A 26947-nucleotide genomic window follows, 5' to 3' on the forward strand; every position below is an offset into this window, starting at 1 on the left:
TGATATTTACCTGTCGTGTGTGTGGATTACATACACAATATCATTTGATCCACTGTCAATATGACAATGTTGACTATATCAGCTTTAACCAACTAGTTTTAAATGTGTCCAGTACTTTGGTTATGACCAAATATCGGCAAAACTAATGGCATTCCCATCAACCACAGCAGTGCTTGTTGAATGCTAATTAGCTACATGTGCATGCTAAAAAGCTAAATTAAGATGGGGAACATGATGAGCAATACACCTGCTTAACATCAGCCTATTAGCATTGTCATTGTGAGGAGGTTAGCATACATTCATTAGCATCTAGCTCAAAGCACTGCTGTGTTGAAGTACAGCATCAAAGAACAGCAAACTGCTGTTCGAAGCAAATAGTATGGACTTGGCTTTTTGAGGATTCTACAAGAGATGTAACATTTTCACAGTCTAAATGGGACAACAGAGTGGCGATGAGCACACCAAGATGCACATATAATGCAAGCTGTTCTATGGAGTATTGCAAGTGCTCCTATACTCCCCATAAGACATTTGCAGTACTACTTGGAAACAAGTGTGGTTTTCTGTAATCGCAGCATTGTAAATCTTCATGATCTCCCTCGAAGAGTTAATCGAAAATGAGTAGTGAGGAGAATTGGAAAGACCCACTGCTGATGTGTGAGTAAGAGGTAAAGGCAGGAAGGAAATGGGGGAAGAAGAGGAGACACAGAGAGGGAGAGAAAGGAAAGGAGGAGGCTGGGTAGCAGGATAGGTAGGAGTGGAGGGTAGAGGAGTGTCAGTGAGAGGAGATAAGTAGGTTAAACTTCCTGAGCTGAAAATAGCTATCTTCTCTATCACATGGTAGCCAAGCTGCCCAGGGGAGCCTGGTCGTATACAGCAGAGCCTCAGCACAGTCTTTCTAATCTGTGCTCTCTGTGTGCTTTACTCTCACACACACACCTCACACACACAAAACACACCCACTACCCCTTCCAACTGCAACATAATACAACTATATTTAGAGCAGGGCATTTGTGTCACACTGAAGGCCTCAGGCCTGATGTGTTGTTCTTGTGAGTCTGTTTATGTGGGCGTTTCCTCTTTTTTTTCTTCTTTTTTTAATTTCCTCGTTTGTAGCATCCTTCCACATTGTGGAATGAGACACTTAATCTCATCACACACTCACACATTACCTTACCACACCAATTAAGAACACTGTTCAGAACACTGAATAAATTGACACAATGAAGAGCTTACTATATTGAATACATTACAAGTACAAATGTAATGTATTACATTACGTGTCTGTTACTGGCTAATTTCAGACACATTCAAACACATTGAGTCGCTCCTTCTCGGCCTTTCTTTTTTCCTGAAGCAGGTACTTGTCATACACCCGCTCTCTTTTTTTGTGAGTCCCTCTTTTTTTATTAAGTGGGTTTGATCATGTTTCTCCTCAATTCTCCTCCTAGCATATATATATATATATATATATATATATATATATATATATATATATATATATATATATATATATATATATATATATATATGTACCATATTGGTATTCCATCCTATTCAACATTCCTCTCGAGAAATTGGCATCTTTTGATGAGCCAGGGGAAAACCACTAAAAGACTATTGTTTCCTTTTCTCTTTATTTTCCCCTCCTACAACTCTTTGCTTTCTCTTAGTGGTTCTCAACTCTTCCCACTCCATCTCTCTCTGAAAATCCCTCCTTCTCCTTTTCAGTATGCATTCTTTATTCCTTTCTAAAGTCTTGCTTTCCTCCTCTGCCTTCGGCTCATCTTGAATAGTCACACAACCACATTCATGCAGATCAAATATTGACTTTGATTTTCAATTACTTGGCACATCTGCCTAGATGTGCCTTTGTGTTTGAGTATGTACTTTATTTGCTCTAGAAGACACCTTGTGCAGTGTCTGTGTACTGTGATAAATCTTTGGGATGAAAGGGAAGGCTAGACTCCCTAGGAGGTAAATTGTGTGATTGAGAACTTAAAAGCAGGGCAAACATTAAGCCCATTTGGGACACGGCGGGGTGTATGCTCTCCATGCAGCTTCATTTGTCTGTTCCTCATCCTTTCAAAGGCACACCTTGGGAGAGAGGAAAAGCGGAGGTCCGCTGTACATCATGACCTACATCGTTCAATTATGCACTATGGTTGAGTGCTTTGAGGTTTGTACATCTGAAATGATTCAGATGTACATGTTTCTCATTGTGCACCAATTTACAAATTCATTCAAACTATCATTATAATTACATGGGCTTAGGAGATGCAGGAAAAGTTGCATAAGTGTTATCAAAGTGGTCCAGATGCTTCCAACAAACAGGAACATTCACATTACTGTAATTATGTGTTATTATCCAGCTCCAATGTAATTGTCAGATACAGTGCAATTAGAAGGGGCTAGCAAAGGGATTACAAATAAGGAAGATCAATAGTAAATTTATACTGTGACTATAAAACAGGAAGTGTGGCTACAATTACTATAATCTAGAAAGACAAATAATCAAACCGGATTCATTACAATTTGTTGTCACTCTCCATCACACGTGAATATCGATATCTATCTATCTAGCGCTGCGCTCTTGTACCCTTTTTGCACACTAACCTAGTATATGATACGGGATATAACAGTAACATGTGTTCACCCTTCATTTGACCATTCTCCTTTTCTCTAACTGTCAAATGTTACAATGTGCCTTAAACCTGCAGTGTTTCTAATAGCCATCATGGGGGCGTTTTCTTTGATTGCAAACAGTAGTCTGATTGTTGATGAGAAGTCTATGTGAAAATGAAGAGAACTTGCTTAGAAATCGTCCATTTCTTATGTGTGGTTTGTTTTTTAATGACTCATCTTGAACTTTGAGATGGAGACATTAATGGATCCAATTCAATGTGATATGGGGCGACGATTTAAACCTACCCATCAGCTACCCATCATAAAGCTGCAACGAGTGAATCAAATTAGCGAGCAGATCAATATCATAGTCGGAGGTGTGCACTTGGATATCACACCTTTTTTATTAAACTGACAGATGTGATTTCAATTAATTCTTGTAACTATACCCCACACATATTCCTTTCACTTGGAAATGTCAAATGACAGAAGCTGAGGATGCTCTAACTTCCATTTCACTGTGACTCAAAATGACCTCTGTAGTTATATTTATATAATAAAAGCAAGCAAGGGACATGTTTGGCATAATAGTGCAGACATAATTAACTATCCTTTTCCCCATCTCTTTCTCTCCTTTTCACTCTCCTCAGGACATGGGTCCTACCAGCATGCCCTCTCTGCCCCTCATGGTGGGCTGTGGCGTTTCCTGCACCGCTCTTCTCATCCTGCTGCTAATCTACGCTGCCTTCTGGAGGTACATGTGAACACACCACATGCATTGATGGTATTGTGTCACTTTACTCACACATTCCTTGTGCAGACAGTGGGGATTTGTCTCACTATTCAGGCTCCTACAGAAGCGATACATAAAAACTGCAGTTTGTGTGTGTCCTCTGCCGTGCCAAAACCCCAATGAGGACTAATAAGGAACAAATGGTTCAACTACAGCGGGGGGGTGGTGATTAGTTTTTGGTAGCACACATGACAGATGGTAAAATCAAGCTAATGACTCTGTACGATGTCCAAAAGGATGCTGTTCAGTCTGTCAATCTGTCATTAATACTTATCTCATATGTCTGTTCCCTCTCTATCTCTCTCTATCTATTTTTCTCGCTCTCTCCTCCCTCTGCTCTGTAGGTACATACGTTCGGAGAGATCCATAATCTTGGTGAATTTTTGCCTCTCCATCTTGGCCTCCAATTTATTGATTTTGGTGGGACAATCTCAAACGCTTAGCAAGGTAAGGAAGGCAATTTTGCACAGAACAACACAGACCAAAAAATCCCCACACACAGCAACTGGATTTCCACCATAAACCATAGTCAATGCATTTATGATCTCAGTAGAAGTGCTCTTGACCAAGCCTTTTACAATGCCTAGAAACAAAAGTGGAGACAAGGTTTATACAGCTGAGTTCTCAAAGTGTCAGGCTGACTTGGCACACAACACTCTGAGTACTCTGACTAAGCAAGACTGCTCTGTGTAGTGGTCAGTATCGATCTCTATGTGGAGCACAGCAGAGCCAGGTTGAACTCTTGTTCTTCTGAACAATATTAGCTTCATCAGACTCATTTTTATCCTTTTATGCTCTTTCTTTTGCGGTTGTTTCATTTTCTTCGGCTGAATAGCCTTAAGAGATGATTCATGATGACACCTCTGGCAAAACTACCATTTTTTATTTCTTTGCAAAATGTCTCCAACTGTTTTGTATCTCTCCGACTTTATTTTTTCTCTCTAGGGTCTATGTACTGTGACGGCCGCCTTCCTGCATTTCTTCTTCTTGGCATCTTTCTGCTGGGTGCTGACAGAGGCGTGGCAGTCCTATCTGGCCGTTATTGGAAAAATGAGGTCACGACTCATTCGCAAGCGTTTTCTGTGCCTCGGCTGGGGTGAGTGCTTTGGTCTTCATTCGATGCTGAAAATGGTGATGCTTGAAATCATACAGTACCTTGTTTCAAGGGTTACTTTTTATTTTGCCAAAATGACTCTCCCTTTTATAGGCATCCTTGAGAACGTTGAGTGCACACGTCCAATGTCTTCTTTAAAGGGATGGTTCGGGTATTTTGCAATGGGATTGTCTGAGGTACTTATAGTGCTTTTATTTTTTCTCGGAAACCTGAATAACGCCATAGCTAAGTTGACTGCATTCCAGTTCAACAAGTTGGAAAACGTAAATGGCTTTGCTCCAGCCAGCTTAGCTACTATTAGCAATACTAGTTGATAGCTACACATTATAATGGTATTGTGCACATACAAACATCGTATGACTGATCTGATGAGACACAAGTCAGACAATAAGCAGCATATTACTGCAGCTGTTTTACTGTTGATGGAGCTATCTTGTTCCTCTGACTCTTGGAGTCTGAAATAGTTCCGTTAGAAATTTCAAAACCGGTTTAAATCAAATGAAGCATTATCCATCATCTGTGTATTACCTACTGTAGCTCCTGTTTGGAACGCCCTTAGTTTGAAAAAAGGGGCTGGAGTACAAACTCAAGAGTAAAGGAATATACTGCCGCGGACAGAGGAAGCAGCAAAAGCTATTTTAGCCAATTAAAAGTCAGGCCCACTTAAAAGAAAACGATATCTCTTTCAGTGTACGCTATATTTAGAACATTTTCACCGCTTTATCTTACTGTCAGCCATTTCCGACAGGGAGGTGAACTGAAAGTGAAACTTATTTATGCACTCTTTAAAGTTGGAAAATATTCTAAATATAGGGTACACTCAAACTACTTATTCGTTCATCTAGATGGCTCAAATACTAAAATGCTTGCACAGTGCATCGTGTGTTAATGGCTTGACCTTTTTTAGTGACTGCTTTGAAAGAGACCATTCAGTTTGTTAGTGGCCTCCACTGTAACGCGTAGGTGCTATTGTAATTGTATTGTTTCTGCGGTTGCTGTTGCTTTTGTTTGTGTGAGAGAACCTTCAGCATAGCAAATGAACACTTTCATGAATTGGATACTGATTGTTCTGTGACCGGAATTTGTGATGGAAAGCAGCAGGATGTTGTTTCTTTCTTCAACAAGAACTTTTAACAGATTGTTGTGTTGAAAGTGGTGGCTGCATTATGCTGAATAACCTTCATTTGCGCTCTTCCCATTTATAGCCCATTCACTTCGTTGTTATTTGCTACTTCAAGGACTCGATTTCCCGAAAGATATTTATTAAAGTATCTAATATAATCTTACGAATTACAGCCAAAACTAGAAGTGAATATTGTCACACACACACACACACACACTCACAACGGGTCACAGTAATACACTCAGAGTAAACATAATCCAACTCTTTTTAGCTGAACGTCTCTCTGTTCCATTCCCCCTCCATGTCACTTCATCATGCTGTACTCGGACCAGTGATGTTCGAGGATAATCAAAACACATGATAACATCTGTGTAACAATGGCCAGATGTTTTGAGATATAGCCTTGGAAATTACAACCACAACCTCGAACACCATCGCCACACACACACTGTCTGTTCATTTCCCTTGATATTGATCCCAGCAGTCTAATCTGCCAAGTCTTCGATGCCCTTACCTGATACAGAGGAGGGAGAATGTATAGATTGTTGTACAGTCGCAGATAGAGAAAGATACTGACAGTGTGTGTGTGTGTGTGTGTGTGTGTGTGTGTGTGTGTGTGTGTGTGTGTGTGTGTGTGTGCGTGTGGAGGGACACGCAGTGTCAGCTATATAATTATCCTGTGCACTTGCTAATTCACATAAAATGCATGAAACAGTCGAGCAGAGTGAAGGGGGATCAAACAGCTTATCCTCCTCACGTCCATTTCGCCATTTCCCCCCCAAATTGTGTGATTGAAATCAGTTGCCATGGAAACAGGAGATTTGGGGTGTGCTTAGAGCTGTGTTGGATTAGCAGGAGATGTATGTGTAATGTATAGGTCCGTGTTTACCGTATTCAACATCAGTAAACGCAGGACTAATGTGGTCTAATTGAAACTTTGCCTATGCTGGTTAGTGGACCAGCCTGGCTCCCCACCATCTTATTTGTTAATGTTAATGTGACTTTTTCTAATTGCTTTTCATTTGCAGCCATAATCACAGCTTTGTTAATTACTTGAATATTTCAGAGCCAAACTCATTACGGAGGCCGACATATTTCCTCCTTTTTCTGGCACGTACTCTGTGACATTCAGTCTCACTCTCTTTCCAAAACACCGACACACACACACACACACACACACACACACACACACACACACACACACACACACACACACACACACACACACATGCAGACACATCCACCCTGCTTGATTTAGCTAATTAATGCACAATTTATTGACCACTCCTAGCTATAGCTCACATTTTATGCACTCTCTTTCAGTCCCACACAACCACATTCATAGTGTTACTCGCTCACAGGCATGCTGCATGCCTCGGTCACCTTTGACAGCGTTAATGTAAAAGAGAAATGCTAAATCAGAGCTTCCATCCCTGCGATGAACTGGGATCTAAGCCCAGTTTTTATGCCTGCAGCTGGACCTGTGCATCAGGGAGCACATGCAGCGCACTCTGGCTTAGCTTCAGAGCACCAAGTCAGTTTCAATTACATATGCACACGTTACACTCTATTGCACGGCTTCTTCATTTCGGAATAGGAAGAGCCATATGGAGTTGTTCGCACTAGAGAATCTTATTTGGCCGTCATGCTTCATCGTCCCCATTAAGGCTTCCTTTTATCCTTTGTCTCACCCTTTTGATCCCTCTCTGTGTTCCTGCAGGTCTTCCAGCTCTCGTCGTAGCAGTGTCGGTGGGTTTCACCAGAGCGAGAGGTTACGGCACGGCGAGCTAGTGAGTGCCACTTTATGACCCAATGCACTGTTCCTCAAACCAGTCATGACTGGATTTAAATATCAGCACTTAATACCAACACAGCGCCATCTATTGCCCTTACACCCAACAAGCATAGTGTTTTTTTTGCTGTTCAGAATACTGTATCCTTCTTTTTCCCCATGAAGGCTGAGCTTTATTTAGTAAACTAGTATTCCCATTCTTGTTTTGTATTACTCACCAGAGGTGGTTATTGATTCAGTGGAGGATCTGCTATAAGCAGCTGAATATATAAAGTCTCACTGTATTTTTGAAAATGTTTTTGTATTAACAAAACAACCCATCCATCTATCTATCTGATTTCTATAACTACAACTACTGTCACAAGGGGACTGAAACTTCTCTCAGTATGCATAACATTCAGAACACATCTTAGTTGCTCATTTAACTTGAAAATGATAGTGTTGTTAATATATTGTCAAGATTATATATATATATATATATATATATATATATATATATATATATATATATATATATAAAACATGCACTCAAGACCCACAAACTATGTTTAAAATCTGAAGTGTTTCTCTAATTTATTCATGACTAAATAAGTCATTAGCCTAGGTTAAAATATTGTCCAACATCAAGCTAATCTGTCTCTTCAGACCTGTTGGGACAAAACCAATAACATAAACAACAACCCCAGAATTGTCTTCACCTTTTATTCAAAGAATGCTAAATTGTAATTAGTGTAGTCACTTTCAATCACTTTACATGTAAGGACAAAAGCACAAGTTTCTCAAGTGAAATAACCAAAAATAGGCTTATAGGCACGAAATGTTGTTTATTTGAGACTTATTTGAGACTCACTAAGATAAGAAGCCTGGGACCTTAACTCTAAAATAAAATAAATGTCATTGAAGAGACAGCCATACGGTATATTTGAACCGTGTTTTGGATGTTTTGTTTACTTTGGAGAACAGCATTTAAAAGCTAAATTTTTGACAATTAATGTTAAACAAGATGTGCCAACAAAGAGTTCTGATACCCAGTCAATGGTGTAATTGATTTAATGAAAACACCCCAAGAGGTATTTACAACTTTGTTCCCTCTTACTTTATCAACATCTCATTAATATTAGGACTGCAAATTAGCTTTCAGGCTGTGCGTTGTTCATCTTCCTTTTTATTGAGCTGCAATTAAGACAACAGCAGGGTTTCAGTATGCTCTGATGACATCACTGGAGGATACATTTAAACTCATTAAGTCTCAGCAGCTTCAAACCCCAAAAAATTCCACAAGAGTATTTACAGTTTTCGGGATATGTTTCAGGTAATGTTCATAATTCATGTTCTTGTCACTTAGGGCGATATTTACAGAATCAAGCACTTACCCAGCCACATAAATGGCTGCTTTATCCCTCACTTAGGACATCCAAAAGCCTTAATTGATTGTGTACTTGTTGTGGTGAAGTGCTTGGCACTCACAACAAGTGGAATGTGTGACCTGAATGTGATTTCTTGCTAAAGGTTTTTTTTTATTTGTTTTTTTTAGTTGCTGGTTGTCCTTGGAGGGCGGTCTGCTGTATGCCTTCGTTGGGCCTGCTGCTGTCATTGTATTGGTGAGTCTGTCCAACATACTCTCTCAGAGAGATTATAATATAATTCTACAAATATTGTCTGAAGTTAGCATGCAAGCTAAGAGCTGCAGCTGACCTTTGGGGTTTGTCCTTCTCCTTTCACTCCCTCATGCACATGTGCGCATACAGACGCACCCGGGGTGTCCATGACAAAATGATGAGATGAGCACTTTGATCCTTGAGTTAAAAAATGTCAGCTCAAAAACACTAAAATATATTCCAGCAGACAAGAGCTTCCTGGCTATGCAACACAAGCCCAGCAGCCACATCTCTCATTCGTTAATGTACTTTCAAAGTATGAGTCATTTCACCCAATGTATTTAAGGATACATATATTCTTTTTTGGACGTGAATGTGTGACTCAGTGTGCACCACAATCATAACAGGGTGTCATTTGTTTGATTTTGTCAATTAGTATACAATAGGCATTTACAATACAATAACATGTAGCTTAATATTTTTCTGCAGCTAAATTGAGTGCATTGATTGCATCTCAGTGTTGTTTTAATCATATGTTGTGTGCCGCTGTATGCAGGTGTTTCTAGCAGGCTAATTCCTGCAAAATCAGAATCAGAAAGCCATTTAATTGCCAAGTATGTTTACACATAAAAGGAATTTGTCCTGGTGGAAGGTGCATGATATTTAACAATAAACATTCAACGATAAACATACCACAGAGTGCTATAAAAAGGGAGCATGAATATTTACAATTGGGTCTACTGAGTATTTACAATTAGAACGACGGAATATAAAAATTAAGGTTAAAATGTAATTAAAATAAAATAAAGTGCATGGAATGAAGTGATTATGTGAAAGTGACAAGTGTAGAGTAAAGTGGCAAGTGTATTAAAATGAGGTGTGGAGGGATGTGCAGGGGAGTGAACAGTAGGCAATTGTCTGGGGGTGGCAGAGTCAAAGTCAGGTAGGCAATTGTCTGGGGGTGGCAGAGTCAGAGTCGGTCAGTGGGGCACCCGGGCTCTGTTGATGAGCCCGACTGCTGATGGGGAAAAAACTGTTTGTGTGGCAGGAGGTCTTGGTCCTGATGGACCTCAGCCTACTGCCAGAGGGGAGTTATGTCCAGGGTGAGAGGGGTCGGCTACAATCTTACTAGCCCTGAATGAATCCCTGGGTGGATATTTCCACAACTAAGTTTAATAATAAGTCAGGATGAGGGTACTGCTGCTGCTGTTGTGTTTCTGCTCATGCATTAAGATTATTATTGTTTTCCCTTGTTGCTTGCACACTCGCTGTGTAGCACATGTCAGAAATAAAGCGTGGATCAGGTGTGCAGAGTGATGTGCATTTTTTTAAAGTAAATTCCTGACGAGAGCGTGACAGTTTGACAGTTCGGGGCACGAGGGAACGCAGGATGATGTAGTGCTGAATATTCATGATTATGATAATGTTTTGGCTTCCAATACTACTATTATTTAAAGGTTACATAGTCAGAAAACTATCTCCTGCACATTCACACTCACAATTCACAAGGTTGGTGCTTTATCTAACGAAACCCATTGTACATACATTAATAATACTAAAAACAACACATTCCAATATAAGAAGGGTTAGGCGTTTGGTGTGTCTATGTTTAAGAGCTCAAAGGTTAAAGTCATCTTGTAAAATCAGAGGACAGTTATCCTCCTACGTTGTGCATCAGAGTCTGGTGTTCCTTGGAAGGATGCCAACCTCCCACCACCTCTACAATGTCGATTTACTTTCCACACCCCAGCTGCTATGTCCTGTAACAGTCCCCGGGCCCCTGGTGTTGTTGCTGGGGCCCCACTCTAACACACATCTGTAATGAGAGTGGGGCATCGGGCAGAGAAACACAGACCTTCCCACAGGGCTCTTCTCTAATTAATCAACCTGGCCCTGGGCAAATAGCAGCGCAGGATGATGCTGACTCACAATGCTGGGACCGGACATGACTGGCATGACAATAGCGCTCTCACAATCTGGAACATCGTAGGGAGCTGTCGGCAGCAACACACACATGAGGGGGAAGGGGATCAGAGAGAGATAGAGAGAGAGAGAGAGAGAGAGAGAGAGAGAGAGAGAGAGAGAGAGAGAGAGACTGACTATTTTAGCCTATTGCAAAAGCTGCCAGATGTACCATAGATGTAGAAAAGAAATAGGCTTCAAATCAAAATCCGGCTTCTGCAAAGGCTGCAAAAAACTGGAACTTCAACTGACCACATCAAAGTCAGACTTTAACTGCTCAACCACTCAGCTCTTTTTTTTAGGATTTCCAGCAACCGTCGTGTATTGAATCTATAAAATGTTTCTGCCCTGGCAGAAGTTGCCAACGGTGACGGATGTAGGAAGGAATCCAGTTTAGGACCTTGAATGCGTTGCATACACAGTGCGTGAATGTCATCTGTTGCTAATGAAACGCCGACATCCCAAAGAACACCAGCAGATGAATAACCAAACAGAAACTCTACAGGGAAACCCACGAACGGCGATAGAAACAGTTCAGATATAATCAGGATTAGAAGGAATATGTCACTGCTATCTCCCAGATGGACAGGATTTCATAGTGGAAGTGGTCTACATGGCAATCGTTGGCTCAGATCTCTGTGGGCGTGTGCCGAATAGAAATGTTGTCACTGGGTCACTATGGCCAGATGTTTGGCAAGCTTAACTAGTGGCTCCTCATGTGGAAGAGAAGCCAGCGAGTGTTTATTATATAAAGACATTAAGTAAAGCAGGTCTTTTGGACCACAATGCAGTTTCGTGAGAATGTACTTCCAAGAGTACCTTTAAAGTTGGCAATTGTATTCCTCACATACTGAATGGGGTTCTGCTCATCGACATTGCTCTTTACTGCCACTAATGGCTGAAAGCCATACTGCAATAATCAATTACCATAATACACATCTGCAATGATGAATACGAGAAGGAAAAATTTAGTAGTGATTGCCCAAATACAAACTTGTATAAAAGTATATGCCATGATGTTATAATATGATTACATTTGAGTTCACAAATATACTTTAAATGTGTCTCTGTTTTAAGCCCATGGCACCACAGATACAGTATGTACACACAGTTGGAATGCTGTTATTACTATAATTATGTTCCACTTTCTCTTTGGACATTTTGGCCATTATGGATTTTTAAAACTGTGAGTAATAGTTGTGTGCTAGGAAATCTATGTATGCTTTTTCAATAAAATAAAATAAGCTTAAAGCTACTCTCTACAAAGGCACCATCACTGCCAGTCTTAACATTATAGGGCAATAAAAAAAAAGGATGTTTTTGTTGTACAGTGCATGAATTGAATCCCTGTTGGCAACCCATCTATAATATCAGTTCTAATCAAACTGTTCCCTCTGTCTCTCTCAGGTCAATATGCTCATTGGAATTGTGGTGTTCAACAAGCTCATGTCACGAGACGGCATCTCAGACAAGTCTAAAAAGCAACGAGCGGGGTAAGCTAATTTCCCAAATCCTCTCCATCTCTCTCACACACACACACACACACACACACACACCCACACACACACACACACACACACACACACACACACACACACAGCTATGCACAAAAGACATCGACACACACAGCTTACTCATCCATCAACACAATTCTTGTTGGGAACCGGCTACAAATTTGCTGCATTAAATAAATCTCTGTGGCAGACACCAAACTCAGAGAGGCAACATTTTCATGGTAACTAATTACAACCGCTTTCAAGGGTCTCTGAACGCAAACCTACTTGTGCACCTGTGCCTCCCGGAAACTGAAATAATGACAAATATGGTCCAATTTGGCATCAAAATGACAAGAAAATCTGTTATGTTCTGTTGCTCTGTGAAATCCATCAGCATTTCACAATCGCTTCCACGTCTTATGTTCTCGGTATTATGTGACATAGGTGAATATGGTGGATATGTAAATTGATGGCAGATGGAAACCTGATTACATAAATCCATTATTCTGTCAGCCATGCACACATATGATGTGCATATATAAGACATGCATGCATATGCATCCACCTAGAACATTAAAGCAGTTGGTGGTTGTTCATCATCTTTTTTAATCCTTTGAGTGGAGATTTCCTCAGCTCTCGCAGCCAAATCTATGTTTTCACTTCCATACCTATTGATTTTGCTTTTTTCTTTATATTTCTCTCTCTCTCTCTCTCTCTCTCTCTCTCTCTCTCTCTCTCTCTCTCTCTCTCTCTCTCTCTTTCTCTCTCTCGTTACACTTTTCATCAATGTCTGTCTCTTGCACCAATTTAAATTGACAATTGGTGTGTAGCTGGCAGGGTTAATATTACTGATTGGCTCTGTGGGGGGTTGATAAGCTTTTGTTAACATTTGATTCGACTGAGATTAAACCGGTTGATATGCACAAACGCACCGACACAGACACATAAACAGATGCACCCTTCTTTGTTGCAGGCTAAGTCCTCGGTGTTATCCGAGTATTAAGCACATTCCTTCTCAGATTCTCTGCAGAGTGTGTTTATAGGCACACACACACACACACACACACACACACACACACACACACACACACACACACACACACACACACATCTCGGCGCTCGCGCTGCTAACAGGACAGGCTGTCATTAGCAAAATGTATTTCCTTATGAAGCCGTGGGGATGTGGCTGGCGCTAAAGCAATGAGCTGTGATGGGACGCTAATGTAGCATAGCCCGTGCATGGCCCCATCATTCTCCACTTGCGGTGTACAATACTGCACACACACATTAACACACAAACACACACACACACACACACACACACACACACACACACACACACACACACACACACACACACTGTTTCTCTTCGCCTGAGTAGTCAACTGTAAGTAAATAACTAGAGTCTTTTTCTTCCTCTTCACCCTGATAAAGCTTCATTGTGCACAGCCCTGTGGAATATGATAGTTGGTGTATGTCCTCTCTGTGTCACTGTATTCTGTAATCCACACTATTCTGCTGTAACATTGCAATGTTCGTCTCTCACTTTCTCTCCACTTGCTCTGAATCAATCTTTGTATTCTGACTGTTATTCATTGCTGCTACTTTTTAAGATCTGTTTTTAATTTGCCTTTCTTTCTTTCTTTCTTTCTTTTCTCCCTCCCCTCCTCCCTTTTTCTTTCCCCCACCCACTCTGTGTTGTGTCCTTTTTCTTCACGTTCTTTTTGCAACTATGACACCTGCACATATTCACCTTTTGCCATTTCTGGAACTTGTGTTTGCATACATTCCCCACCCCCACTCCCTCTTCTCCTCCCCACATGGTTGTGTGTGTGTGTGTGTGTGTGTGTGTGTGTGTGTGTGTGTGTGTGTGTGTGTGTGTGTGTGTGTGTGTGTGTCTGTTTGCACATGTCCTAAAGTGTCCCAGCGGAGGCGCGTAGCCGAATGCTCCTGAAATGCTCCAAGTGTGGCGTGATCTCGAGCACCGCTTTGTCCAGCTCGACTGCCAGCAGCGCCATGTTAGTCCATCTTCATCTTTCTATTTGTTTATCTCTCTCTCTCTCTCTCTCTCTCTCTCTCTATCCCCATTCTTATCTCTCTCTCTCTTTCTCTCTCTTCATCTCTCTCTCACTCACCATCCTTTTAATCTCGGTCTGTCGGTAACGAGGCAGGATGGCATCCAGACGTGGATGAAAAAAACAAACTAATGAAAAGGAAAAAACCTTCACTGCAAGCCATCGCTATTTAACGAGAGCATGTTTTGATCCAAAGTGGATTTTCCTCAGTTCATGCAGAGCAAACCTGACCTGTGTCACACAGTGTTTGTGAATCATTCTTAGAGTTTGTTTTAACTTGTTTTTACTGCCGTATTGTGGAGGCTTCACACACCAGGGCAGTTAAATGTCAGGAATAATGCAAACTGTGCTGCATTATAAAATGTGTTTCTCGTTTTATTAGGTATTGTGGTGAACTGTCATATCTGTTCCACCACCTTAAGATGGTGTTCACAGTGAACACATCATTTTTCAGATATTTCATTTCAGCAAGGGAATGAGGAAAAACTGGCAAAGCATTTAAGGAGTGTAACAAGCCAACATTATTACATATATACTGGAGCTCCATGCATATAAAAGGATCTGTTTAGATCATCTTTTAGAATGTGTAGAGAGAATGTCTTTGAGAGATCAATGAGGTTGAGTGTTACACATCCTGTGAAGATAGTGTTAAAATATGTGTGTGTGGCTCGAGAAAAAGCCTTCAAGTCACTATTACATACAGGGGAGGGAGGATTTAAAAGTTCTCACGAAACATGCTATAATCCAGTTTTTTTCTGGATATAAGACCCAATATCTTTGCTTGTTTTTGCATATTTGTCTTTGTGCACATTATCCAAACAAAGCAGAGCCTCTGTTAAACAATGTGCTGATATAAGCAAGAGTTTATAATTCAAAACAGTACAAAGGGATGTAGAAACACAGGTTGATGTATAGCAGTTATTTGTATTTATATTATTGTATTTTTTTATATGATATGTGCTCTTTGAAAGAGCTGTCATTCTGAACTTCACTAAAGCAGCTATGTGCTGTCTAAAAATATAGTTTGGTAGAGTAATGTCAACCTGATCAGAGAATGAATTTGCTCTCCCGCTGTGTGTGTTCCTATCCAAGCTTCTCCTTGCTCTGTTGACATCACCAAGCTGGCCTTGCATGCTTTGAGTGCATGTTAGTGCATGATAGTGCACGTGAGCGTGCCCGTGTGCTTATCTCACGGCCGCTGCTCTGCATTGCTCTCATATGGCGGTGACAGCTTATAACGGCATCCCGACCGAAGGCGTCGTTGCGGAATTGTAAAACCAAAAGTTAACTCTGTTAGCTCTGTCAGCACTTTGGATGTAGTTTGCACTGTTAGCTCTGTCCGCACTGTTTGCTATGAGCCGCCAGCTCAACATCGACACGTTGAGAGGCTGTCAACATGTTGCCAATCCTGGATCTTGCACCTTTAAAGATGTTTTGCTGCATCCCCACCGGCATCTCCTATTGTGTCTGGACCTGTTCAAAGGGGCTACTATAGTGTAACAAGAAAAAGACAGATTGCCAATTTTAATTATTTTTTTAACTGGATTTTTGCAATCTTAAAGAGTCTTGTTGTCAAGGTTTCTTGTTCAGAGCAGCATATCTGTTAATGAAAGACCTTCCTTCCGTTTTACTCTTGCAAACAATGCTCTGCGTATTTAACTTTGTCCTTGTGCAAATCCTTCATTATGGCTTCGTGTTTACTTTGGAAGAGCGCTCTGTTTAAAGTAGGAACTCTGTTCTTGGTTGTGTTGTTTCACGATTGAACGCTAATGGGATGAGATTGCCTATTTGCAGTTACAAGTTTGTATCAGTTACTTTTGGTCCCTGGGAAAACACAGGGCCATTATTGACTTTCTATCACACAGCTTTGCTGATCTCAGATCCACCTACATCTTTGCCGTATACATATTTTATATTATCAGATAGGTCATTTATATTAAAATGACTGCACTTCTTCTGTTTGCAGTATACTGGTTATTCGGTAAATCCTTTGAATAATCTGCTTATAGAAATCCTAGTGTGAAACCATAATATTCCTGTATTTACTGAAATAGCATGCAAACACAAGAATTCAGCTTAAACATTGCTGGTATTACACACTCCCTTATTCTCTGTATCAGTATTATATAGTAAGCCAGGTCTATTTATACCAAGTATACTGATAAAGCTTTTAAGACTTGGGAATTCATTTCTAGAAAGAGAAAAGTGGGACAAAATATGCTTTCCCCATATTTCCTTCCTTCCTAATGATTTTGTAGAACTTTGAAATACAACAGCTCATTAAAAAACACTTATTATGTATGATGAGGTACACTTGCAGCATTAGAGTGCTTCTTTTCACATAAAATGTATGCCGTTACTGTTGCTGCACTGAACCATATTGTGTGGTTAAAACACACAGTCAACAAACAGCTGGGAAGTTTACACATCAACAAGACCACAGCTTTGACTTTATTGCTCTATTGTCTTGTTCTATTCATTGCCTTGGACATGCACATATAAAGGGGCGTGCATTTTTCTCAGCGTAGTCAGTCTGTCAGACTGATGGTTATAAAACCAGTAATATGTGCTCAAACGGCATGAACATTTTAAATTGGTGTCTGACTCCAGGCACACACAGACAGACACACACACACTGACTCCTCAGAAGCCCCCTGTGTCGGTACTTGTCAATGGCCTGTCTTCCCCGTCCCTGCTGGCCCCATCGTCTCACAGTCCACCAGCATGAGACTTACGCGAGCATCAACCATGTAATTGTGAGCAATTGTCAGTATCGTAACTACATGTATCTACGTGATTACACATCATCTTCCACTTTTCAGCTGAGCTATTATGTGTGATGCGAGCCCTTTGTGTGCCAATCAGCTTCAAACTGCCCACCACTGAATCTAAGAATGGTGTGTGTGTCTGTATGTGTCTGTGTGTATGGGGGGGAATTGAGTTATGTGACTTACCAAAACCGGCTGGTCTGGTTTGACACTGAACCCCTTGTTACTTCTCCTTCTGTCCCCTCTTGTACCCCCACCCCCTCTGTGTCTGCATCGCTTTCTCTTCCCCTGGCAGGGCGTCTCTGTGGAGCTCCTGCGTGGTTCTCCCCCTGTTGGCATTAACCTGGATGTCAGCGGTGCTCGCCATAACCGACCGGCGCTCCACCCTCTTCCAGGTGATGTATCTCAGTAACACTAGCAGAGGCTTACGCGCTGTTACCGACAAGCATGCATCATTGAAAAGCAGCTTTAAAATTGGGTAATGCATTACAAAAATGACACTTTAATATAAAAATGTGTTTTATAAAAATGAGTTTAATTCTGAATGTGTAGTAGAGAAGTATAAATAGAGGAGAAAAAGAAGAGAGAAGAAAAAACTAGGATCACCATTGAAAAAGTAGAAACAAAGAACCTACAATCCGCACAGTGTCAGTCTCATCCGCAGTGACAGTCTATGAATGAAAGTATGAACGGCTATGAAGATTTATTGTGAATAAACATGATTTGGCTGACTCATTTCACTCGCGTTTCTCTAGTGATTATTGAGTCATTTCACTACAGTATTAACACAGGATATCATAATGCAGTGGCTAGAGTGCCTCAGAGACAGTTCAAGCATGCCATAAGATTATTATTTTATTTTTTGGAGCATTTTATTTTTGACATTAAACATAAATGGTGTATTCCATTTCCAACTTTATAAAACCGAGACGATTAAGATGTAAATTGCTTTGCAATTTTATCATAGCTGAGAATAATAATGAAAGCTCAGGGTTGCTGGTTGTCTTGGTAACACTAAATACTTTCTATTAAAAATCATTCTGCATAATGGCAGAAGCGGCCGTATGCTTACAGCTTTTTGTGGTTAGCTTTTCCACATTAGAATGCCTTCTCTGTGGGGAAAACTGTCAAATGCAGCAACGGTGCCAAACATTGATAAAAGTTCATATCATCCATTGTAACTTATGGTACATATTGTGGGTGAAGAGCATATAGAGGGGTGCCTGGCAAACAAAAATAACTTTAAAAGGGGTGCCATGGTTTAGGTTTGTGACCCACTACAATGATATATCTCTTGCCTCCTCCAGGTCCTCTTTGCCGTCTTTGACTCGGTCCAGGGTTTTGTCATCATCACCGTCCACTGTGCAATGCGCCGAGAGGTGAGTCCGGTTTTCCCCTTCTGCTCCCAGACACATTGAGTTCATACATTTCAAAATCAGCACCACAGAGTGACCTCACCAACATGCACTGCCTTCGACAGGTGGGCTTCGTGTTTCGCAAATGTCATGTTAGTTTCCGGGTCAGTCAGAAGTCACGGCAGTACGCAGGCGAATCAGACATGAGAGATTAGCACGGTATTTATGTCCTATGTTGCAGCGCTTCTTCGGCATAATGCAGTATGATAGTACAGTATTGTCCGTCTGATCCAAGGCTGCTTTAAGGAGCTTACCAAGATGCTTTATGGAATAAGACTCTAAGTCCCTAACTAATACCCCTAGTGCCTTTTATGCCACAGGCTTTGCTGTGCCCCCGAGGATGTCGAATTTTAAACTCATTGTCCACATACGTCTAGTCATGCCCTTGAGACAGTTATTTACACACACACACAATTTCCCATGGTCTAACTCGCGATTGCACTTGCTACAATTAATAGATTTACAATGTCATCAGTTTTCCATGAATGTGTTGCTGATGCATACACACCACACACAGACTTTCCTTTATCCAAGAGATCATTATGCTGTTGAATGCACTGCATGGTATAAGTGAATTCTTAAATGCTTGGAATGCTTAGCTGCATTAAATCAATATCACAAAAGCGGCACGGATCAGGGTATAGTAAATCCAGGAATTATTTATTGTAAATGTATGAAAATCCCCTGCATAAATCCCTCATAGCTGCTGAACAACAGGCAGAGTGGTGTGGCACATCGAAGGGAGGGAGGGGGGAGGAGAGGAACAAGGGGCAGAATGAGGAAGCACTATGGTGCAAAACAAGAGTGAAGGCATCACAAAGGGTGATGCTATGTGAAGTAAAGTACAGACAAAAAGCCACGCTGCGCTCCTTGATAGCGCTCGATGCATGTGAGGGTGCGGCGGTGCGGCGATGGCACAGGATAAGGTATATTATGAGAAAGGAGAGGAAGGGGAGGAAGGAGGGTTGAACACAAATTGCATGCAGAGATCTGTGGAGGAAGTAGAAAAAAAGAAGAAGAAAAATGTGATTCAAGAGCGAAGCAGGGTATGATGGTCGGAGAGGAAGAGATGGAGATGAAGGTGGAGAGAGAGGTATGGACACATAGAGGGTCTCTTCACTTTGAACTCAGAATGAGTTACATTGCCAACAGACACTCACAACAATCAAGAGCAGGGAACAAATGCCACTGAGGATGAGTGTGGACATAAAGGGAAGAGACGGATGGAAAGAAACAATGGAGGCAATAACCCAGCTCATGCAGTATTAATCCGACATGGATTCTTCCCCAATTCACTACATCCTTCACGGCACACACACACACACACACACACACACACACACACACACACAAACACACACACACACACACACACACACACATATAGATGAGACCACCCAGCGAGATTGAAGATGCTCTCATTCGCTCTCGCAATGCTTCTTACACAAGCACTCTTGTTTCCACCCATGAGATTCTTATGGGATTTGACAACCGCGACATTGAGAAATGGTGTTGCTCCTCAGCAGGAGTATCCATAATACAAAGCCCGATGTGGGAAAAGAGTCTCGAATTTGGTTGTGAAACAAAATGCACGGGGATCCGTTTGATTTGAACTGTGTTCTACCAACTTTTGACGGTGGGCTGGTGTGTTTTTGCATCGATGTCGCATGTAGGAGGATAAAGAAAAACGGTGACAGTGGAAAGGCCCACGGGTTAGAATATCTCTATACTGCGCTATCGCTTTTAATTTGGACTGAGCGCCACTGATCTCACAAGGCTCAAATAGGCCACTTTGAAGAACTGCTGTGTGCTTTCTATACCAAATCCACTGACTGTTACGTAAGATACATGCTGAGCTACTTTGTGAAGAATATAGTTTTTCCATTTACTTTCATTTTTACGTAGTTTAGTATTCACTGAACATCTGTCATTGAGAAATAAAAACAAGAATATAAAATGTCTGAGGGAGTGAGTTCCCCATGCTCCATTTGCCAAACTAACTTCAGTAAAAGTTCCTCCACTAACTTCTTTCCTTTTGCATCCTCCCTTCCTCTCCTTCTCTCGGTATTCATCCTTCCTCTCCCCAATCTCTTATTCTGCCCCTTCAGGTGCAGGATGCGGTGCGCTGTAGGATGGGGGGATGTAAAGACGACAGCGAAAACTCGCCAGACTCTTGCAAGAACGGACAGGTGCAGATCATGGTGAATAGCATTCCATTTCATCCCACCAATCCATCAGCCTCAGACTCAAATTAACCAGGCTTGAGCTTTCCAGAAGCTTCGGCTCCAATAGCAATAAGCATGATTGCTATTATTGAAGTGTCCAAACTCATACCTGGCTCTCTTCATTATTGTTCATGCATTATGCATTTTCAATTTGTATTTTCCAAACTGTTTTGATTTCATTTCCCATATAAATGTACTATCCCTCCCAGCCTGAAACTAACTTTTTATAGTGCCATAACTGGAAATGAAAAGTTGTCAACAATTACAATCTGTGTAACAAAATGCTCATACTAAAATTAATATCAATGCATTTTTCACATTCTCTGTTTATGGACTTAAAGACAAAAAGTGAATATTGCCACAGTATTTCATGTATTATCAAATACAAGACTTTTATTTACTTTCATCCAGCGCTTCTTCCTCTTTTTGAAGAGCACAGAGCTCCCGTAACAGTGTTGTTGTTCCAACGTGGCTAATGGTGTGATCAATCATGTAGACTTGATCTGCCGTGCCAATGTCAGTACAGTTACAGAGCGTGGGCGCCTATCGCAACGCTCTCCCTTTATTCCTCCCTGAGACCTGTTTGCGGTAACGGTTATGGCTTTCTTAACGCCCATCTGATGTTACCACGATTATACTTTGGAGCCATCGTTCTGCTCAGGGAGGCCATTACGGCACATTTTCTGTCTCTGTTTTCATAACCGAGAGGAAGAGTCTGACGGTGCTTATTTTGTTAGAAGTTTTGGTTAAACATATTGTGATCATACACACAGCTCGTTGCTATGCCAACTATTGCTCTATTAACGACAGCTAGTAAACCTTGAAGTTCTCTCTACATGTGTATGACTTTGAATAAATATTCTCAGACGGCACATATGCACAGAGGACCGTCGTAACGATGCCATACCCTTGAGAATATTAATTGTGATGGATTATTTGGTGACGCCGCCACCAGTCGGGCTGTATCACCATCATAATCATACTCAGGCGTTCTTGCTTTATTCACTGGAAATCTCATTAGAATACTAAACTCCGAACATTTATAGACATCATAAAGATGTAGAGCTGTAGCTACACCTTCTGGAATCAAAGGCGCCTATGAACAAGAAAGAAATGGAATCTTAATCTCTGATTAAGAGTCATTAATGTCCTCTAGAAAACTGGTTGTATTTCTGCCTGAAACATTTCAACTTTATGTTTTCCATGAATTTGTTTTACACCATCAGAAGAGTCCCAATGTGAGCTACTGTGGGCAGCAGCAGTGTGGCTCTCCGCGTTGCGGCGCCTCCCCGTGCCTGTCCGGTTGCCACTCACAGCAGTTCCAACCGATGGTCCACCAGGCATGCCAACAAGCCTGTTACCACAGTCTTCCTCACAACACCCACAACCATGGGCTAGAGCACAGCCACGCACATGAGCATAACCACATCCTGAACAATACCCACAACCACGCTCATAACCATAACCACGCCCACAACCACATCGGCAGACAACCAGTATGTCCCCTTGAGTAAATATGATGAAATATGTATATATGTCACTTTGAATAGTAAAACCCATAGATGGAGAAAGGTGGAATCTGTAAAACAATATTTTGCAACAAATAGTAAAGGAATGCTGAGACATTTTGAAAGAGGCACATATTTGCTTTATTTCAAAGAAGACTGATGCCACTTTCATTATTTTACGCTAAACATGAAGCTAGAGCCAGCAGCTGGTTAGCTTAGTTTGGCACAAAGACTGGAAAAAGCTCTTTAGGTCAACAATTAACATGTTTTATCTTGTTTGTTTAATATGAAAAAAAATATTGTGGTTTAAAAGGAGGTTATGTACTACTTCTTTGCTATATGCCCAGTGATGAGTCAAGGTTACGGTCAAGGTCACTGCTCCCGGTCAGGAAAAAGTCCTGCACATAATCCCTGTAAAATCACAATAAGATCACTTTTTTGTTAATGAGGTGTTTTTATTGATTTACCAAACAAGCTATGTTGGTCTATATACCGAGGCTAGAGGTTCATACACTTTGGAAAGAGCCAGAGTTGTTTCTCCATGTTTCCAGTCTTAAGCTAAACTAATCCGTTGCTGGCGGCAGCTCCATATTTATCAAACAAAAATGAGAGTATAGTATCTATCTTATCATCTGGGGCAGGAAAGCAAACATAATTACTTCCCAAAAGTGTCAAGCTATTCCCTGACCCAAAAAGAAATATTGTATCAAATTGTGTTTAGTTTTGATTACATATTGCACCTTTACATCTTTGTTTTAATAGATGTGATGTAGAAATAGAAACTAGCACTTTTACTATAGCACACCTTGTCTTTGGTCATTTCAATAGATTTAGGAGATAATGGTTTCTTTTACATTTGCCTAGAATTCTGTATAGTATAGGGTGTTTACTCAACTCAGTCAATGGGACTCAACAATAGGACTTTGTTCCTTTGTGGTGTTTTTACCAAACAGTTAATGTTGGTGATTTGATGTACTTAACCTGCAAGGCTGTTGCAGAGAGAGTGTGTTATAGTTAAGATAAAAAAGTATTTGTTTTTCTCAATTTGGATGGCACATAGAGACTGAGAGAAAAGAGAGAGGATGTTTCATATCCTCATCCGGCTATTTAGGAGAGAGCCATTTATGGTGCTGCGGGTGATTTTCCTACTAAGAGCTTTTCCACTCCTCTGAGACCTCTCCACATTCTCTCCTTCTCTCTTTCAGTTTTTCATTTCCCCCACTTGCTCCTCTCTTTGCCTGCGTGGCGTGCCCAAACTGTCTAAATTCTGTAGTTTATTATCCAAACAAAGGCTTTTGTAAATGAATCCCGCCGAGGACAGGAGGAGGCTGTATGGGGAGAGAAGGGAGGACCACAACTGCATAGCAATGAGCTTCCCTTTCACTAAAGTTTCGGAAACTTGAGTGGTGGCCATTTTGGAAACAACACTTCTTCATTCAACCCACCACCCTTTGGGTTTGGGAGGGATTCTTTACCCCAAGGAGTCGTGCCACCCTGCTTTCCTCAAGTGGATTGTAAATCAAAGCAGCAATGAACATCATATTTTGATACCTTATCCGTATTAAATCTGAATATTGAGTGCAGGTTAAGGCCTTTGGGGATGTTTGTGTTTTAGTGAACACGAATGGATCGTAAAAGTATTTGGATTATTGTTATGTTTTTTTTTCTAGTCCATAAAACGCGAGGCTGGAAGACAACAAAGTTTTGCTTCAACTGGCACAGCAGATAATAGTTTTGCTGCAGTAAAAAAAAAAAGCTATACGTTTGCATTCAGACGATCGCGAGGTGACTGATGAGGCATACAGTAGCATTACATACCGGGAAAAACACCCCAGTGTTCTGCTCCTCTCTTTCAAAACTGTGTTTGGGTCTGCTGCCGGGAACCGATACGCATCATGAACAACGTAGCAGTGTGTGCCATCACACAGAAGTGTCTGTTTTTTTCAGTTTGGAAAGGCGTTGAACAAATTCACTATGAAGAAATAAAAAAACTCAACATTGCTGTGTCTCGTTCACAGAAGGCATTACTAATTGACTGGGTTGTAAAGTGTCACCATTGCAACATATCTATATCCTTGTCTTTAGTGTCAAATTACAGTAGAGCATCAGAGTCATTGGATACAGCATAACCATTCGAGATCCAGTCACTCATTGCTGCTGTGCATTTATTGATGTGCTGAATGTAATGCCACTCATTGCCTTTCCTCTCTTCCACTCATTGCCTTTCCTCTCTACCTAACCTCCCTCTCTCAGACGGATTTTGAAAAAGATGTGGATTTGGCGTGTCAAACAGGTGAGCTCTCCCTTCCATCTGATTTCTCTTTCTCCCTTTGTCTGGTAAAGGAGAAGCATTGCGAGGCAATGGCGAGCTGTAAGTTACTTTTGCTGCTGCACATGTTGAAAAAATGACAGCAGATGATGTTCTACATCCCGACACAGTTGTGCACAAATCATTATGCCTTATCAATCACTCTGAATCTGCCCAATACGTGTTCAGCGAGCATATGTTTTGATGAGACTGTGTTTAATTGTGCATGATAATAACACCCCTCAGCGTGTTCAGGCCTGTTTCACTCGCTGCTGACAATGGTCCTGTGTGTGAGCGTTTGGATGTGTTGAATATGTACCACAATGTGTTTGAAATTATTAACACAGTCACTTTCCCCCTCCACCCTTGCAGAGAGAGGACACCCATGTAAGTGTTTCACCCAATTGACCTTTTTAACACTGCCTGGTCCATCCCTGGACTTAACAAACTCATATAGACAAATCTGGGTTGCATGTGGAAGTAAAGAAGCCGCCATTACTGCAGTGGCACCTCGCTTGTAAACAAAACTGGAATGTCTGGAAAATAATTTCACATCTCAAGCAATTTTGCCAACACATCTTGGCAATGCTTGTTCAAGTACTTGGTCAATAAAATTTACAAAATTGTAACTTTTGAATACAATTTTGAGTTTTAACAAATTGCTACATGTGTCACTTAACAGCTTTAAGCTTCTGCTTAATTAACCCCATTTCACTTGAAACACATGAATTCCACTTTTTTCCCTTTTTTTAAATGCTGAATTTCTTCTGATTATAATTCGAGAAATCACGGAGTGATGATTTACATCAGAAGCCAGCAAGTACTTCCTTCAGGGTCTAAGATGGAGTTATTCTGCACAGCATTTTGATATGCGCTCTGCGGCGGCTCGACAGTAGCAGTACGTTAATTGAAAGGTTTTCTTTTGCCCCAAAGGCTGTCTAATTATTAATAATATGTAACTTTCACATTCAAACATGACTAGCTTCATTTTTCATAGGTGATGAATGGTGACGGTGATCAATCCAAACGTCTCGGCTTTCCCTGTCAGTGTAAAGGTGTTCAGTTGAACTATGCCACTGCAGTAATGGCTGTGGCGCTTGAGAGCGCAACACATAAAACAACCCTCAGATTTGTCTATCGGTCATTCTCTGGGTCTCCGTTGTTGGATGCAGATGTGAAGGGATCAGATTTGAGAACAATTGTCGAGTCCTTTCACATCCCTTTGCACCAACCGGACTGTTAAACAGGAGATAGCTCAGTTCTGTACTCGCTGTCCTTGCTGGTATGCAGACTGGTAAGCTGGATCCAGCTTTAATTTTTGATAAAACGCCTAGCTTGAGATTTTGTCACATCAATGCTATTAATATAAACATGGACTGTGATACATGCTTTGGGCGAGATTGGATTTTGGGGCCACAGAGTAAATCTTCTCTCCTCTGATGGTGACAGAATGAGCATGATATCGAGCATGAATTTCCAAATGCTTTGGAGTTGTGTTTGATTGTGATGATAGATTGATGTCAGTCGGGATTTAACTTAGCGTCTCATCAGCATGCCGCAGTTCATTTTGGAGTAGCTATTCGAGAAAAGTATCGTATTCTGTGTGTAGTTTCCACTCGCAACAACATGCATGAATGCTAACCCAAAGCTATGTTAGTAGATGTTCTGTTTTTATTCACAGTGTTGTGAATACAAAAGCAGGCCCTCACACAGAAATACACATTTATACACATGTATTAAATGTGCACAGACTCACGCATGCAGGGTATAATAGGCTGGTGAACAAGATATGGGCCAGGACTCTGTAGCGAGGGAATTTTGCTCCATTTCATTTGAAGCGCACAGCATTTTGCACTCAGGCTCTTTCTCCAAGCTAATAAAAATCTTGGCTCACTGGCAAATCTCGAGATGGAGCAAGGCTTAAGGTCACAGTGTCAGAGACAAACTCATCTTAGTTACTGTGAACCATATAAGCACAAATTGAAAAGCAAAACTTTTCTTTGGAGATGCAATCTGTCTCACAGCTACTTCAAAGCTGAAAACAAACTTTAGTATCAGAACCTGAATTATATATATATTTTGCCTATCTCTCTGTCAACTGTGCTCTCTTTGGCATACATTACATCAATACCTTACCATTAAATA

General features: G+C 41.0%; 1 protein-coding gene across 1 annotated transcript in view; it reads left to right on the forward strand.

Annotated features, from left to right (window-relative positions):
• adgrb2 (adhesion G protein-coupled receptor B2) overlaps positions 1 to 26947 on the forward strand; it is a gene marked incomplete at both ends in the record, with an annotated part of 130833 nt that overhangs the window by 85614 nt on the left and 18272 nt on the right. Inside the window, 13 exons of the mRNA XM_079232359.1 lie at positions 3276 to 3379; positions 3763 to 3865; positions 4364 to 4514; positions 7376 to 7445; positions 8982 to 9048; positions 12415 to 12500; positions 14423 to 14521; positions 17642 to 17741; positions 18654 to 18725; positions 20870 to 20962; positions 22213 to 22482; positions 24748 to 24787; positions 25175 to 25189. Coding sequence (XP_079088485.1) covers positions 3276 to 3379; positions 3763 to 3865; positions 4364 to 4514; positions 7376 to 7445; positions 8982 to 9048; positions 12415 to 12500; positions 14423 to 14521; positions 17642 to 17741; positions 18654 to 18725; positions 20870 to 20962; positions 22213 to 22482; positions 24748 to 24787; positions 25175 to 25189 — 1270 coding nt within the window. The remainder of the gene's footprint in view (positions 1 to 3275; positions 3380 to 3762; positions 3866 to 4363; positions 4515 to 7375; positions 7446 to 8981; positions 9049 to 12414; positions 12501 to 14422; positions 14522 to 17641; positions 17742 to 18653; positions 18726 to 20869; positions 20963 to 22212; positions 22483 to 24747; positions 24788 to 25174; positions 25190 to 26947) is intronic.

The sequence above is a fragment of the Taurulus bubalis genome (genome assembly GCF_910589615.1).
Source record: "Taurulus bubalis genome assembly, chromosome: 16".
NCBI lineage: Eukaryota > Metazoa > Chordata > Actinopteri > Perciformes > Cottidae > Taurulus > Taurulus bubalis.